The sequence below is a fragment of the Papio anubis genome, chromosome 5 (assembly GCF_008728515.1).
Source record: "Papio anubis isolate 15944 chromosome 5, Panubis1.0, whole genome shotgun sequence".
Taxonomy (NCBI): domain Eukaryota; kingdom Metazoa; phylum Chordata; class Mammalia; order Primates; family Cercopithecidae; genus Papio; species Papio anubis.
The window spans coordinates 122,250,476-122,267,277 of record NC_044980.1 but is presented as its reverse complement, the minus strand read 5'-3'; the positions used below and the strand labels follow the sequence as shown (position 1 = coordinate 122,267,277).

Genomic DNA, 16,802 nt, shown 5'->3' with positions numbered 1-16,802 from the left:
GAGCCTGGTTCTGAGTTTAGTCTGTCAAATATGGATAAGAACATGCAATCCATGGAGATTAACATTTTTTCTTATGTTATTCTATTTTTCACAGTTTTCTTACAAAGCTAAATACCTGATCATCTTTACACTAACTAGAAAGGGATTTTTTTCCTTTACTACATGAAGCACTCATTTAATCTTTATTAACCAAATGGTACCAGGTAACTCAGGAATAAAATATTCCCTTTAGTGGGGTGATTTTTCACTATTATGGCACTGGAAACAGAAATATGGAGAAAGGGTGATCCTCCACAGAAGACTTGTCCCACAAGTGAGTAAAGGGAGAACAGTTTGCCAGTATTTGTCAGTATTTTATATATGTGTACCCTTTGACAGAGCAAGTACTTTTTAATCTACCCTAAATAAATACTATTATAGCACATGTTTACAACCATATATAACCATATTTATAGAACATTTTCTCTAACAGCAAAAAATTAGAAAGTTCTATAAACAAATAAGTAGTTGAATAAATCAGAATACTTTTATGCAATATATAGTATGTCAGCTCTCTGCCCCTACAAACGATGCAGACCGATAGGAACGCGTGAGTTTCCCATTGCTGCCATAACAGATTACCATGAACTTAGTGGCTTAAAACAACACAAATGTGTTATCCTGTCAGAAGTCAAGTACAGGTCTTAATGGGCCAAAATAAAAGTGCCATAGAGCTCTATTCCTTCTAGAGGCACCAGGGTATAATCTATGTCCTGGTCTTTTCCAGTTTCTAGACATTGCTGTCCTTCTTTGGCTTATGACCTGTTTTTGTCTCTTCAAAACTGGGTTTATAGCATCTTCCAGTCCTTCCCTGACTATGAACTTCTGCCTCCCTCTTCCTTATTTTAGGACTCTTGTGATTACACTGAACCCACTCAAATATGCCAGGATAATCTGCCCATCTCAAGATCCTTAATTTAATAACATTTGCAAAGTCCCTTTGCCATGTAAGATGGCATATTCACTGGTTCTGGAGATTAGAAGGTGGATATTTAGGGAGGAGGAACATTATTCTGCCTTCCACAATAAATGACATAAAAATACTTGCCAGACATAATAGTAAAGTGAAAAAGCAAACAAATAGAGAAAACCGTATAGAGCATGAAACAATGTTCTTTACATACACACCAACTCTTAACATTGATTACCTTAGGGTTGGAGAGCGGGAGTAGAAGTTGGTAAAAGTTAATTTACTACGTAAATACTAAAGTGTTTCTTTTACTTTTACCATAAGAATATGCTTATAATATGACAATATATTTAAAAGTTATATTTAAACTTTTGCCATGAGAATATGCATTACTTGAAAAATAAAACCATATTAGGCTACATTTTCAAGAAATATATATATATAAATAAGCAAATGTTTGAAACAGACTTTTAAGGGAAAATATGGATTATAAAACAGTATGTAAAATTACTTCAACAACATAGATAATGTTCTGTTTCTTAAGTGGAGGGGTAAACAGGCAGTTGTTAATTATATTATTCTTTATGCTCTTTGTATATATGAAACATATCACACTATGCTTTCTTCTTTTCCTTTTAGAAGAATTCCTGTGTTGCATAGCTAGGGAAAGCTAGCAACAAGGGAGACAATAATGAAGAGTGGTCAATTCAAGATGCTAGTTTTAAAGTTTTTCAACATTAAAAATGTTGGATGCAGAAAATTCTAAATCATTTTTTAGAGATTTGAAAGAAAAAATGGCATTGGAAATAAGAAATAAAATTAATGCCACAATATATTTTGTTGGTGAGAAACAAAACTCGTATGTAGACTATGATCCCAATAATGTAAATCCATGTATTATATACATACATAGGAAATATAACTGATGAAATATACTTCAAAATGTTAACTATACTTTTCCTATGTAGTGGGCCTATAGGCTAATTTTTATCTTTATTCTTATACTTATCAATTTTCTGTAATAAATATATTGCATTTATAAGGGAAAATTATAAATCAGTAATCAAATTATGATTATCATCTTCTTTAGTCTCAGAAGCAATATTTCTCAAATCTATTACTGTTAAGAAGGAAGAAAGACTTGAACAATGCAGACGTTTAACCTAGACTCACCTCAAACCTTATAACCACAGGTCTCCTCCCCATACATGCAAATCTTTCCATCCTTTCTCCCAACTTCAATTTACTACTCTTAACCAACTTTATTATAGTAAAACTTACAGAAAATACACACAAGTTAAATGAGAAGATAGGTGAATTTTGACAAATGTATAAACCGACATGTATTCAAAGCAATATATGCAATATTTCCACTACTACAGAAAGTTCCTTCTGCCTTTTTGCAGTCAGTTTTCCCAGCTTTAAAGCAGGCAACATTTGACACGACAGATGAATTTTGCCTATTCTCAAACTCTGTATAAGTGGAATCATCCTCTGATCGGTTTCTAATTTGGCTTTTTCACTCAGTATATATATATATATATATATATATATATATTTTTTTTTTTTTGTGGTGGAGTCTCACTCTGTCACCCAGGCTGGATTGTAGTGGTACAATCTCGACTCACTGCAACCTCCGCCTCACAAGTTCAAGTGATTCTCCTGCCTCACCCTCCTGAGTAGCTGGGATTACAGGCATGAGCCACCACGCCTGCCTAACTTTTGTATTTTTGGTAGAGACAGTGTTTTACCATGTTGACCAGGCTGGTCTTTAACTCCTGACCTCAAGTGATCTGCCTGCCTGCCTCGGCCTTCCAAAATGCTGGGATTATAGGCGTGAGCCATCACACCTGGCCTCAGTATAATGTTATTAAAACTCATCCATCCATTTGGTTGCATTTTTCAGTACTTTGATGAAGAGTATTCAATTGTATGAACACACAATACATTCACCTGTAGATGTATATTTATTTATAATTTTTGGCAATTATGAAAATTATGAAAAAAATTATGAAAGCTTCTATAAATTCTTAAGTTCATTTTTTTCTGTGAATGACATTTTTATTTTTCTTAAGTAAATATCTAGAAGCCGATGTGGGCTATATGGTAAGCAAATGTTTAACTTTATAAGAAACTACTCATTTTCCAACGTGGTTGAACCATTTTATAATCCCACCAACAACTGAAGAGTGTTCCATATCCTCACCATCATTGAGTATTTTTAATTTTTATAACTGAAGCCTTTCAAGTGGGTGTGAATTTCATTTGCATTTTCCTGGGAATTAATGATGTTGAGTATCTCTTTATATGCTTACTGGAGATTCATATTTCTTCTTTCTTGTTATTTTTAAGAGGTTGACATATTTTTGTATTTGTATATGTGTGTATACACACATACATGTAAACATTCTGGATACAAGTTCTTTGTTAGTATATGTATGGCAATTATTTTCTCAAATTCACAAAAGATGTGAACATCTTTTGAACAGGAAATGGTTTTCATTTTTAAAAATTCCAGATGATTGTTAGTATTTCTTGATTAGTACTTTTTTGTATCCTGTGTAAGAAACCATTGTCCTCCTCTTGTTCATGAAAATGTTCTTCTTTATTTTTTTACTACAATAGAGTTTTAGCTTTCATTTTTAATTCTATGATCCCTTTTGAATTAATTTTACACATGTTAAATGGGATTGATATTCATTTTTTTCACAGAGGTATCCAGATATTCCATTTGTACCATTTGATGTATTCTAATACCATCTGCTGAACAGATTATTTTTATAACTGAATTATGTTGGTAGCTTTATTAAAAATCAATTAACCATATATATGTGGGTTTATTTCTAGACCATTTATTTTGCTTCATTGATTTGCATGACTTTGCCAAAACCATACTATCTTGATTTCCAAACTTTTAGAGTAAGTTTTGAAATCATATAGTGTAAGTCCATCCAATTTGTTCATATATATACATATATACATTTTCATTACTGTGACAGAATGGGAAGGTTTTGGGGTTTTTTTGTTTGTTTGTTTGAGACAGAGTCTTGTTCAGTTGCCCAGGGTGGAGTGCAGTAGCACAATCTTGGCTCACTGCAACTTTTGCCTCCTGGATTCAAGCGATTCTCATGGCTCAGCCTCCCAAGTAGCTGGGACTACAGGCATGCACCACCATGCCCAGTTAATTTTTGTAATTTTAGTAGATACGAGGTTTTGTCACGTTGGCCAGGCTGGTCTTGAATCCCTGGCCTCAGGCCATCTGCCCACCTCAGCCACCCTAAGTGCTGGGATTACAGGTGTGAGCCATCGCACCTGGCCTCAATTTGTTCTTATTTTTCAAAACTGTTTTGATTCTTCTAGGTCCTCTGCCTTTACAAATGAGTACTGGAGTCAGCTTGTCAATTTCTACAAAACATGCCTGCAAAGGTTGTTTCCTTGGGAGTATATTGAATCTATAAATCAATTTGGAGAAAAGTGGCATTTAATAATATTTAGTATTCCAATGAATTAATCTTTACTTAGATATTTAATTTCTCGTAACAGTGCTGTGTAGTTCTCATTTTAGAGGTTTTACACATATTTTACTAAAATTGTTCTTAAGTATTTTATGGTTTTGGAAGTCACTATAAGTTTTTTCCAATTGTTCACTTCCAGTATACATAAACATAATTGGTTTTTGAAAACTGGTTTTACATGATGTAGCCTTGAAAATCCAGTTACAAATTCTAGCAAATTTTTGCTAGATTTCTTAAAATATTCTTTGTACCATTTCACATCATCTGTGAATAAGAGACATTTTTCTTTATATTCCAAATATGTATGCTTTTCCTTTGTTTTTTTCTGCTTTACCACACTGGTTATGATCTTCAGTACAATATTGGATAGAAGTGGAAAGAGGAGACATCCTTACCTTGCTTTCAGTTGTAAGGAGAAAATGTTCAGTTTTCTCCTTTTGCTGTGATATTAGTTATAGACATGTTTTTTCATAGATACCCTTTCAGAGATTAAGATAGTACCTCAAGAACTCAGTAAGCAGTTTTGGTTAATAGGATTTCTTTAGTTTACTTTCTTTCAGTACATTAGAAACGTTGTTTCATTGTCTTTTGAGCTTACTGTTTTTTTGGATGTGAAGTAAGTCATTTATTTGAACATTGTTCCTCCTGTTCAATGTTTCCTCTGCTCCCCTCAATGCTCAGCCTGCTGGCTGACGGAAATTTTTCTGTTTTTCTTTGGTTTTCAGCAACTTTCCTATGATATGCCTAGGTCCATATTTGTTGCTTTTCATCAAATTTGCGGAATTTTTTGCCATTATGTCTTCAAATAATTTTTCTTACCCATTCTTACTCTCTTCTTCTGAGACTCCAATTACAACTGCATTCATCTGCTAAATCCAACATCTAGGCTATCTCAAGGTCAGTTCTATTGACTAATTTTTCATTGACCATGGGTCACATTTTCATGTTTCTTTGCTTGACTAATTTTTATTATACTCTGGACATTGTGAATGATATACTTTTAGAGAGACTTGCTATTCTGTTATCTTCCTCTGAAGAGTGCTTAAAACTGTTTTAAGAGGCAGTTCACAATTACTAGCTCATCATCCTGCATTTAGATAAATTTGACTTTATTTTTTGGTAGGGAAGATTTATCAAAAATCCAAGATGATACCAAAGCCTCTGTAAAGTGGTGGTATTCAACCTCTAAGCTCTGTCTCCCCTAAGGCTAAAAATGATGACAAGGTATCACAAGATTGTTCCACTCCTGTGCTTTGAATTTGCTCATTCCTAGTATCTTTTTAAATTTGGAACTCCATAGCAGCAATCCTGTGGTAAATTTGGGGCAGTCTCCTCTATCTGTTTATATTCAGACCAGCCATTGCCAAGTTCTCATGTGTGGTCAGCACATGTACTTCATGGCACCTCTCCATGCCTAAGACTTTTATCTCTGGTGTCCTCAGCAGGATCACTGTGCTCTACCTAGATTCTACCTTGCTACGCTAGTTAAGAAATTTTTCCCAGGGAAAAAGCTGAGTTGACTGCAAGGTTTGCATAATAAATTCCCCTTCTTTCAGGAATTGCAGTCTTACACTGTTCATTCTCCAATGACTAAAAGCAGTGACTTCTTATTTTCCAATATTATGATTGCTTATTGCAGAAGCTCAATATCAGTTATACCTACTTAGCTGAAAGTAGAAGTCCAATTGTGTTCTTGCCTAGAGATTTTTCAACTTTATGAATTATTCGCCTTTAGTATTAATTATAAGAAATTGCAATGATTTCAATGATTTCATTTCAGAAAATCATATGTAATTACACTACTGTGCTTTCTGTGATGTGAAATGCTAACACTTTTGATGACTAAAATTAAATTGCTAGTTCACAATGAATTACTTATTTTTACCAACTTTAAGCAAGGCAAACCAATTATGTATGATTATTAAACGTATTAATCATATAGAGCATATTGTTGCTCATTATTTCACTTACATTTATTTACATATTATACTTAATGCTGTATTAAAAATATTTTTTAGTAGTACATTCACAATGTAGCTTATAATTAGTCAGAGACTTAATTGAAATTGTTTCTTGGAGCCAGAAAGGTTTTCAATTGCTGAATTTAACATATTAGGTTACTTTATATGGTGATGACTGAAAAACATACAGTCTAGATTCATAATTTTGAACTTACAACAAAATTCACCATAGTTTTAGCTTATCATTAATAACTATGCCTTTGAGCTCAAAAATTTAGGGTAATTTTTTAGAATTAACTAACCAATTGTTTTGTCAATATGCCATCCAATATTTAGCTGTTTACAAATCTGTTGTTATGAATTGAGGGAGATGACTAATACCATTACGCCAAAATCATTTTTGAAACATGAAATCTGAAATAAAAACATTATCTATTAAGGGATTAATGGGATTAACAGGGCAGTAATTGAATTAGGAATGCCATTTAATTGGCTTTGGAAAACTTACCTTGTTATAAGTATAGCTGCATCCACTGAAGTCATGTCTTCCCCCCAGCTTGTTGACATCTCCAAATGTATATCATTCTTTTTGCCAAATTCTTCATGTTGCCACTTACAAAAACTCTCTAGCATTTTTTCTCCATGATGCCCAATATATAGATCTGGCTGCAAAATAACAGATTTCATCACAAGGCATATTATTCTTAGGTATATACAAAAACAAAACAAAACAAACAAACAAAAAACAAATAACAAAGGCACTCTTGAATTACTAAAGCAAACTGCTGACCATAACATTAATTAGAACCTGGAAGACATTCAGGTTTGATTTACTCTGAGCTTAAAAGCTTAAAGCGTTGTGAAGGGGTAATAAGTACAAAATCTGTTTAATGGTATTCTGAAAAAGCAGAGAGGTTAAATTAATAATGTGGAACTTTTAGACTAAAATAACTTGTTGTTTCTACAACTTAAGAACAACATTTTCTATGTAGAACAATATTTTCTAAAGTGCCAGTTAAGCAGTATAGCAAAATGATGCCACGGAATAGTTCCCATTTAAAATAAATAAAAGTGTTAAAAGTACACATCTAAATAATAGAATAAAACTGTCATTTAAAATGACTTCTTAAAATTATACTTTGGAAAGTTAAGATTTGTTTTCAGGATTCTTGGAAACTAACAATATCCTATTTTTAAAATAAGATTGGGGTATTAACCAAAACTAAAGGCCAGTTTTATGTATACTTTAAGTGATTCAATGGATATTTCCAGATTTTTAAGTACATCCTTAACATTCCCTTTACTTAAAAGTTTCTGAACAAAATTTCTCACCCATTTAATTTAATTAAAAACTCAAGACTTTCTTACTGGAGTTTCATGGAGCAGAATAAGCTTTATCACACGAAGATTGACCTGCACACCCAGACTCTTGTGTTGGAAAAGGTTAAAAACCTAAAAACAAATAAAAATAAAAATAAAAATCCTAAAATTAAACTGAAAGTCATCTTAATTTTTCTCAAGGCCCATACGTGGAGAAGTCTCAATTTATTTGAGAAATCCAAAAAAAAAAAAAAAAAGCTTGCAAAGCAAAGTAATTTTTTGTTACGTCAAACCCATGCTTTCAGAGATATTTCTACTTAGAAAAGACTGGTTATTAGGCAGTGTTAATCTACCATATATCCCATTCTAGAAGAGTGCTCAGAAGGTAATGGAATATGGACAGAAAAATCTAAAGTGTAAAAAAACACTCTGTTCCCCAGGAAAACAGCCAAATGATAGCAAACATAGTAAAAAGTGGGACTATATTTATCATTACATCAGCCGTTCTTAAATGGTAATTGACTTATAAATGGACATTTGCCTTCAACATTTATTTCTCTTTATTCTTGTGTAAGAATCACTCTTCACTACAACCTTCTGATTCTTCCTTGAATGAGGTTTGCCCAACAGAGTATGAAATTAAGTCAAAGTATCAATTTGGTAAAAAACATCCCTCACATGATGGATACTAGGATTTCTTTTGGTAAAAGTTCCAAGGTAAGTAGGCAAATAATCCTTAAAGGAATATTGCATGAAATCTAAGAGGCGACGAGATACTAGGATTTCTACAATCAGAAATCATCAACTCAAGTTAGTCACCTGTGATTTAGTTGGTTAAAATTTTAGCTCATCAACTAGAATCATATCTGACATTCATTTTACATACCTATATAATAGCTCAGTGGATTACCAACATTCATTTTTATATCACATCATAATTAACCTATGGTCCCTTTGTGGGGCCATGTATATAAACATATATTAAAATATTCATGATAATTTCACCAAATTTATGCCTCTATCAAAATATCTTATCTACCCCATAAATACATACATCTACTATGTACCAACAAAATAAACAAATAAATAAATAAATAAATGGGGCTAGAAATATTAAAAAAAAAAAAAAAAGGAAAAGAACAGTACCAAAAAAAGAGAGAAAAGAGTAACATAGAAAGAGGTTTGCCACATCAAAATTAACAAGAAGGGTGTTTTCTTTTTTACAATATGTGAATTTTTATTTTGATATTGCTTTTGAGATGGATCAATTTTGTATACCTAAGTATTTTTTTTAACTGATGACAATAAGAGAAAGGAATAGTAACGAGTTAACTTTAAAGAACTTCATTATAAATACTCACACGTCTTCCTTAGAGTTTTCTTGAAAAAATTCCAAGCGCACTTTAAAGTTTGCCTACCATATTTAAGATGGTTAGAATGAATCTCCTGGCTGCATCTGCTCCATGATAGGAAACCATTGCTGGGTCTGCAACCACTACAGTCTCTATGTTGTATTCTTGAGGTAATTTGTATGAGTATCGTTTCCCTCTTCCACTTTCTGCTATTTTTCTAGACCTAGGTCTTCCTTTATCTGCAACAGAGAATTGAAGTTTTCAATGCACCTTCATATTGGCAAAGTGAATAATATTAAACATATTTAATAACGAGCAAAATCAAATAAGTTCCCGACGCACATAAAATCTTAAAGGGCATTTGGCTTTGAAGTATGACTTTAGAATGAGGCAGACTGAATTTCTCCCACTTATTAGCTCTGCCATTTTAGCAAACTAACATCACCCAGTCAGCCTGAGTTTCCTTATCTGTAAAACGGATAATAATAACACCGACCTTCCAGAGTTGTTGCTGGCTTATAATAAGATCACATTCGTTAGATTTCTAGCAAGGAGCTCCAATATAAACAAAATAACTCAATAAATAAAACACACTACAATCTTCTTTTTGACACCAATGGCAAAATAAAGGTCTAGTTGAAAGAAGTGCCTGAAGTGACTGCCCCACACATCCTAATTTCAGGCAGGTGCCCCTGATTACTAAATTACTATGCATGAATTACAAAGGATTCTGCTCCACTTTCCGTCAAGATCTTACAGAAGTTATAACTGCTGGGGAATATAGATTCCTCAAATGAAGCCAAATCAAAGCAGAAACCACAAACAAAAAACATGTATAGGTTTGCCTACATAAAAAGTAAGAACTTCCATTTATTAAAACATGTAACTATCACAGTGGAAGTCATGCCACCTTGTGAGAGGAGATAGTTCAATACTTTTCCAGAATAAAGACACAAAGAGCTATTCTAAATCAATGACTGTCTAATTGAAAAATGGGCAGAACTTGAACAACCATTTCTCACAATAGGATATCTAAATGCCTAATTATCATGGGACAATATCTAACATCACTGGTCTTCAAAGAAATACAAATTAAAACCAAAATACATTAAATAAATTAAAATCCCTGGAATAAGCTAAAATTAAAGACTCTGACTATATCAAGTGCTGACAAGACTGTGGGGACAAATAGAAGTACCGTATGCATACATACTGAGAGATTAAACTGGGATAAACACTTTGAAAACCTAGTTTGCAGTGTCTACTAAAGTTGAATATTTGCATATCCATTAATCAATGATCTAAAACATACAGCCATCAGAAATGCATACAAATCTCATGCACAAACTATTCAGAGTGGCACTATTTTTAAAATTCAAATAATCATCAATAATATATGGATAAAGAAATGTTAGAATATTCATGGAATACTATATAGCAATGAAAAGGAACCAGCTGCTGTAACATGTGAAACTATGGAAGAACCTTACAAATAATGAGGTTCATCCACATAATACTGATGGAAAGAAGCCAAGTACAAAAGATTAGGTAGTATGATTCCATTTAAAGACACATCAAAACCTGGAAAGAAATGCTCTTAAAAACCAACTCGGTGAATATCTTAGGGTTGGAGAAATTAGAGCCCGGGCATGGCACAAGGAAGAGATCTGTGGTGTTGTCATTTTCTTTTCCTTCTTTTTTTTTTTTTTTTTTCCTTCAAGTTCTGGGATACATGTGCAGAACGTGTAGGTTTGTTACATAGGTATACATGTGCTATAGCAGTCTGCTGGCTGCATAAATGGCTTCTTTTGAGAAGTGTCTGTTCGTACCTTTTGGCCACTTTTTGATGGGGTTGTTTGTTGTTGTTGTTGTTGTTGTTTTGTCTTGTAAATTTGTTCAAGTTCCTTGTAGATTCTGGATATTAGCCCTTAGTCAGATGTCTAGATTGCAAAAATTTTCTCCCAATCTGTTGGATGCCTGTTCACTCTTATGATAGTTTATTTTGCTATGCAGAAGCTCTTCAGTTTAATTAGATCCCATTTGTCGATTTTGGCTTTTGTTGCAATTGCTTTTGGTGTTTTAGTCATGAAGTCTTTGCCCATGCCTATGTCCTGAATGGTGTTGCCTAAGTTTTCTTCTAGGGTTTTTATGGTTTTGGGCTTTACATTTAAGTCTTTAATCTATCTCGAGTTAATTTTTGTATAAGGTGTAAGGAAGAGGTCCAGTTTCTGTTTTCTGCATATGGCTAGTTTTCCCAGCACCATTTATTAAACAGGGAATACTTTCACCACTGATTGCTTTTGTCAGGTTTGTCGATGATCAGATGGTTGTAGATGTGTGGTATTTTTGAGGTCGCTGTTCTGTTCCATTTGTCTCTTTACCTGTTTTGGTACCAGTACCATGCTGTTTTGGTTACTGTAGCCTTGTAGTAGTTTGAAGTCAGGTAGTGTGATGCCTCCAGCTTTCTTCTTTTTGCTTGTCTTGGCTATACCGGCTATTTTTGGTTCCATATGAAACTTAAAGTAGTTTTTTTCTAATTCTGCAAAGAAAGTCAATGGAAGCTTGATAGGAATAGCATTGAATCTATAAATTACTTTAGGCAGTATGGCCATTTTCACAATATCAGTTCTTCCCATCCATAAGCATGATTTTTTTCCCCATGTGTTTGTGTCCTCTCTTATTTCCTTGAGCAGTAGTTTGTAATTCTCCTAGAAGAGGTCCTTCATGTCCCTTATAAGCTGAATTCCTAGGTATTCTCTATAGTCTGATTCCAGTAGCTATTGGTTATGTTCACACTGGGAAAATTCAGCAGTTGAACATATTGTTTCTGCAATTTTCTGTATGCCCATGGTGCTTCAATAATAAATTTACAATTATAAGAGTTTTATTGAGGGTAACTTACATGCCACATTATGCAGCCATTCACAAGTACAATTCAATCAAGTTTAAGAATTTTCTACAGTTGAAGAATAATCTCCATGGTATATTGTTAAATCAGCTATCACTTGCTCCTTTCCTTGCCGTTTATCATATTCTGTTGATGTCTCTAAGCTGCTATCATCTTTCCACAACGTGCACTGTTGACTGACACCTTTGTATTTCTTTACTATTTGATATAAATTCAGTGAAGTCTGTTCAAGAGTGAAGTGAAACACGTATATTCAATTAGTCATGATTCCCTGTATGTCTCTAACTTTGTTTTGAATTCAGGATATGTGTTCTCACAGTTCTAATCTATCTTTTTGGTTTCTGATAAGTTGAGTCTTATTCCAGGTGCCTTCGTTTTAGCTTGCCTATTCTATTCTATTCTATTCTATTCTATCCTATCCTATTCTACTAACCACAAATCCTACCTTGCTTTGACCTCTAACATCTTTTCATGTTTACAGAATAATTTATCTCTTGGTTTATTTTTCTTTTCTTTTCTTTTTTTTTTTTTTAAGATGGAGTCTCAGTCTGCCACCCAGGCTGGAGTGCAGTGTCGCGATCTTGGCTCACTTCAGCCTCTGCCTCCTGGGTTCACGTGATTCTCCTGCCTCTGCCTCTTAAGTAGCTGGGATTACAGGCATGCACCACAATGCCTGGCTAATTTTTGCAGTTTTTGTAGAGACAGGGTTTTGCCATGTTGGCCAGTCTGGTCTTGAACTCCTGACCTCAGATGATCCACCTGCCTCGGCATCCCAAAGTGCTAGGATAACAGGTGTGAGCCACTGTTCCACTGTTTCCAGCCTTATCTCTTGGATTCTTGACCTACTGTTTAATTTGTATTATGACTTCTATGCCCACCTGTCAACTCTGTGATCTAATAAGAACTGGATCCCACCACTACTGCTGGAAACTAATCTTATCTAGACTATCCCCATAAGTTACTGTTTCTCATTTTTTCTAGCAATGACACAGATTTTAAAATTATGTAATAAATCCAGTTTTACTCAACTATCATGTATAATCAGTTAACAAAGTTAACTGAAGTGTTATAACAATTAATGCAAATATTCCTTATTTATACCATATAACAAGACAATGCAAGATGACAAAAACAATACTAGCCATCTGAATCATAATCACTATAGTTAAAAGGAAACTTTATGGATCCAGATTCAGTACCAGAAGTTAATACCAAAGACCAAATTGATCATATATATACACACACACACACACAACTATGCATACATATGTTATTTATATATTATGTGTGTATATACTTACATTCTAACATACATACGTGTGTATATATATTATTTATATTAATATTATATATTTATATATAATATATATAATAAAGCCAAAATCGTGACACTGCACTCCAGCCTGGGTGGCAGACTGAGACTCCATCTTAAAAAAAGAAAAGAAAAGAAAAAGAAACCAAGAGATAAATTAATATTTATATATATAATAATTAATAATATATATTAATGTGTGTATATACACACACACACACACACACTTTCAACATCATCTTTGTAGATGGATATATAATTGGCTTTGAAGGGAAATGAGAATCTGAGTATTATCCATCACATATTCACCAACTGCGACAAGTGATAGCTTCTCACCAATGTCAACTTCTGCTGAGCAAATGAGATTAATATGGATACATCCAATAACTAAAAAGAGACACTTCCTTCTACTTAGACACCTTTCCACATTTTCTCTTACTTTCTCCCAGCTATCACCTTCTTGTCCTCAGATGCTGTATAAGATGCTGTAGTAGCGACTATTAAGTGTCCATCAGTATCCATTCTCCCTTTCTTACTTTTAGGAATAAAAAATTCCCTAACCACATCCCCACCAACCACTACTTTTTGGTCAGATGTGTGGCTATGTACCCAGAAACATTTCTCAGTCTACTGTTCAACTGAGTGTAATTATGTCACTGAGTTGTAAAACACGGAATTTGAACAGAACTAGTATGTACAACTTTTGGTCACCCTTTAAAAGAAAATCACTTGTCTCCTACTTTCCTTCCTTCATCCTATAGGCTAGAATCTAGACAAAGTATAGAGAGCTTAGGTGGACATTGGAAGATAACATTTCTGGGGGATGTTAAACCAATTCTTTGGGGTCAAAATGCATAGATAAAAATCTTGGATTTGCAACTTACTAGCTTTGGGACTGTGGGACAAAAACTTACTTTTCTACTTATTTGTTGTATAGATAAAAATTATATATGACTAGGAATATGTGAGCATGTATATTGAACTTGCTTATTGCAATGTATAATTCATATATTAAATGTGAAATATGTTAGCTATTAGGATGACATTTTTAATATGGAAATTAATCTTTATATTTATTTGATCTCTAAATGGGAACACGCACATTTACATGGGTTTAAAGTTTCACCTAGATATATACTCTATGCTCTCATTAAAAATTTTGCTTTTAGCAAACTATTACATTTTGATTATCAAATAATATTTACTAAAACCTACAGTAAATAATCACTGGTCATATTAAAACTATTTTTTTATATTCAGAACTCAAGAAAATTCCTACAGCAACTATTTTGTTACTGCAATGTTTAAGCAATCTAATAACGCCACAGCCCACATGAAAATCTCTTCCTTGAAAGATGCTTTCCTTTGTAAAAGAGAAAACTGGATTCCATTCTAGAAGGCTATAAAATAGAAAGCTATAAACGTATAAAATATATCACTACAGTACCATCTCATTCACAGTATCACTGGGATAACCTCATGGAGGTCAGAGAAGAGACAAATTAGGGCATGGAGCTGGCATTATAGGAGATAGAAAAAGGGTTAGTTCTCATTCAGAGCTGAGGCTTAGGGTCCTGAGCGATGAGCTGCAGCAGATAAGAGAAAACCATGCAGATTTAGAAAATGAGATAATAAAATACAACAATTTTACAACTTTAGACTCATTAGAAATCATGTAAATGAATCTCAGAATCATGAGTATCTACTCCAATTGGCAGAGAAGTGACTCATACAAATACATATAACTGGATAGCAAAAGATCTGTTGGAAAAAATGTATCTCAACTCTTAACAGAGTAACACTCTGCATAATCATTGTCCAAATAATAATAATTAGTGGAAAAAAATAATAATTCTTACTCAAAGTGTTTACAAACATTGTTTATCTTTCCTATCATTGAAATGTCATCTTACTCTCTTAGGTTTCACAAAGAAGATTGTGTCTTCCCACATTTTTGTCTTTAGAGGCTGATTTTTACTCATATTTTTGTGTCCAGGGTATGGCATGCAGTAAATAATATTCATGGAATTAATGTGAAGAAACCTTATGTCCAGCATTTTATTAGGCTCCCTAATGTGTAACACCACATGCACAAAATGCAATGGTAGCACTACAAAGCAATAGCTTGGAAAGGCTAAGGGAAAGTAGCATCCAGGGGGATTCAGAAGGACTTCCCTAAGATACTAAGTCTTGGAGGATGAGAAGATTAAAGGAAAAGAGGAGAAAGTTTTGAAGAAAACCAGGAGACTTAGAGACAGGAAGGAGTATGGTACATAGGGATAGAAATAAAAGACCTCTATAAACTCAGATGTTTCTCTAAATATGAAGAAGAATCACATTTCGGGGTCCATGTTTAAAATGCTGATTCTCTTGGGTCCCGGCCTCAGTAATTCTGACTTAGTGCATCTGGATGGGATCCAGAAATCTTCATTTTAACTCTGATCCCCAGGTGATTTGGGTGCACTTAATCTACTTACTATATTCAGGTTGTTGTGTGCTTAGCTGAAGAGTATGAATTTTACTCTGAAGGTGTGAAGAATCCCAGAAAAGAATATTATCAAATGCACCTTTTTAAAAAATTGGAAACTAGATTATGAGAGGGTTAGACTGAAATCAAGAAGACACAGAGAAAGCAATAAACTGCAGTAATCCAAGCAATATATAAATTGGCTGTAGAGTCAAGGGTCCAGGGTCTCCTGGTATGCAAAATGGCATACTGGGAATCACATCATCCCCTGTGTGTTTATTTACAATCTTTCAGTTTCCCTTGTCTTTTTTTTTTCCTATAAAATGAGAACAGGGAGGGCAGAGCAAAACGGTGGAATAGAACATTCCACCAATTGTCCCCACTGCAAGGACACCAAGTTAACCATCTACACAGAAAAAAAAAAATACCTTCACAAAAACTGAAAATCACGTGAGCATTCATAATACCTGGTTTTAACTTCATATCGCTGAAAAAGGCACTGAAGATAGAAAAAAACAGTGCTGAATTGCTGATACCACCCCTCCCCCACCCCAGCAGTTGCAGAGTGATGCAGAGAGTATCTCTGGGTGCTGGGAGACGGAGAATAGAGCAATAATTGTGAGGCAGTGATCTCAGTGCTGCCCTGTTAGAGCAGAAAGGAAAACCAGATCAAACTCAGATGACACCCATCACAGAGAGAGCATTTAAATCAGCCTTAGCAGGAGGGGAATCAGCAATCCCACTGGTAAGAAACTGAGTGCCTGTAAACCTCGATACTGAAGGCTACAGCACTCTGAGCCTCCAAGAAAATTTGAAAGGCAGTTAGGCTATAAGGACTGCAACTCTTAGGCAAGTCCTAGAGACAGTGCACTAGGAGATACACACAGTATACTGAGACACCAACTGGGATAGCCAAGGAAGTTCTGGCATCACCCCTCCCCTAACCTCAGGCTGCATAGCTGGTGGCTCCAAAGAGACTCCCTCCTTCTGCTTGAGGTGAGAAGAGGGAAATGTGGGG

The 16,802-nt window shown here is 34.1% G+C and overlaps 1 protein-coding gene across 2 annotated transcripts in view; it reads right to left on the bottom strand.

Annotated features, from left to right (window-relative positions):
* Positions 1 to 16,802, bottom strand: part of ADAMTS19 (ADAM metallopeptidase with thrombospondin type 1 motif 19) — a 289,097-nt gene that overhangs the window by 203,458 nt on the left and 68,837 nt on the right. For both annotated transcript variants that reach the window (XM_021939659.2, XM_003900067.5), the window contains exons 4-6: positions 9,164 to 9,336; positions 7,794 to 7,877; positions 6,934 to 7,091 (exon numbers count right to left, since the gene is read on the bottom strand). In XM_021939659.2, coding sequence (XP_021795351.1) covers positions 6,934 to 7,091; positions 7,794 to 7,877; positions 9,164 to 9,336 — 415 coding nt within the window. The remainder of the gene's footprint in view (positions 1 to 6,933; positions 7,092 to 7,793; positions 7,878 to 9,163; positions 9,337 to 16,802) is intronic.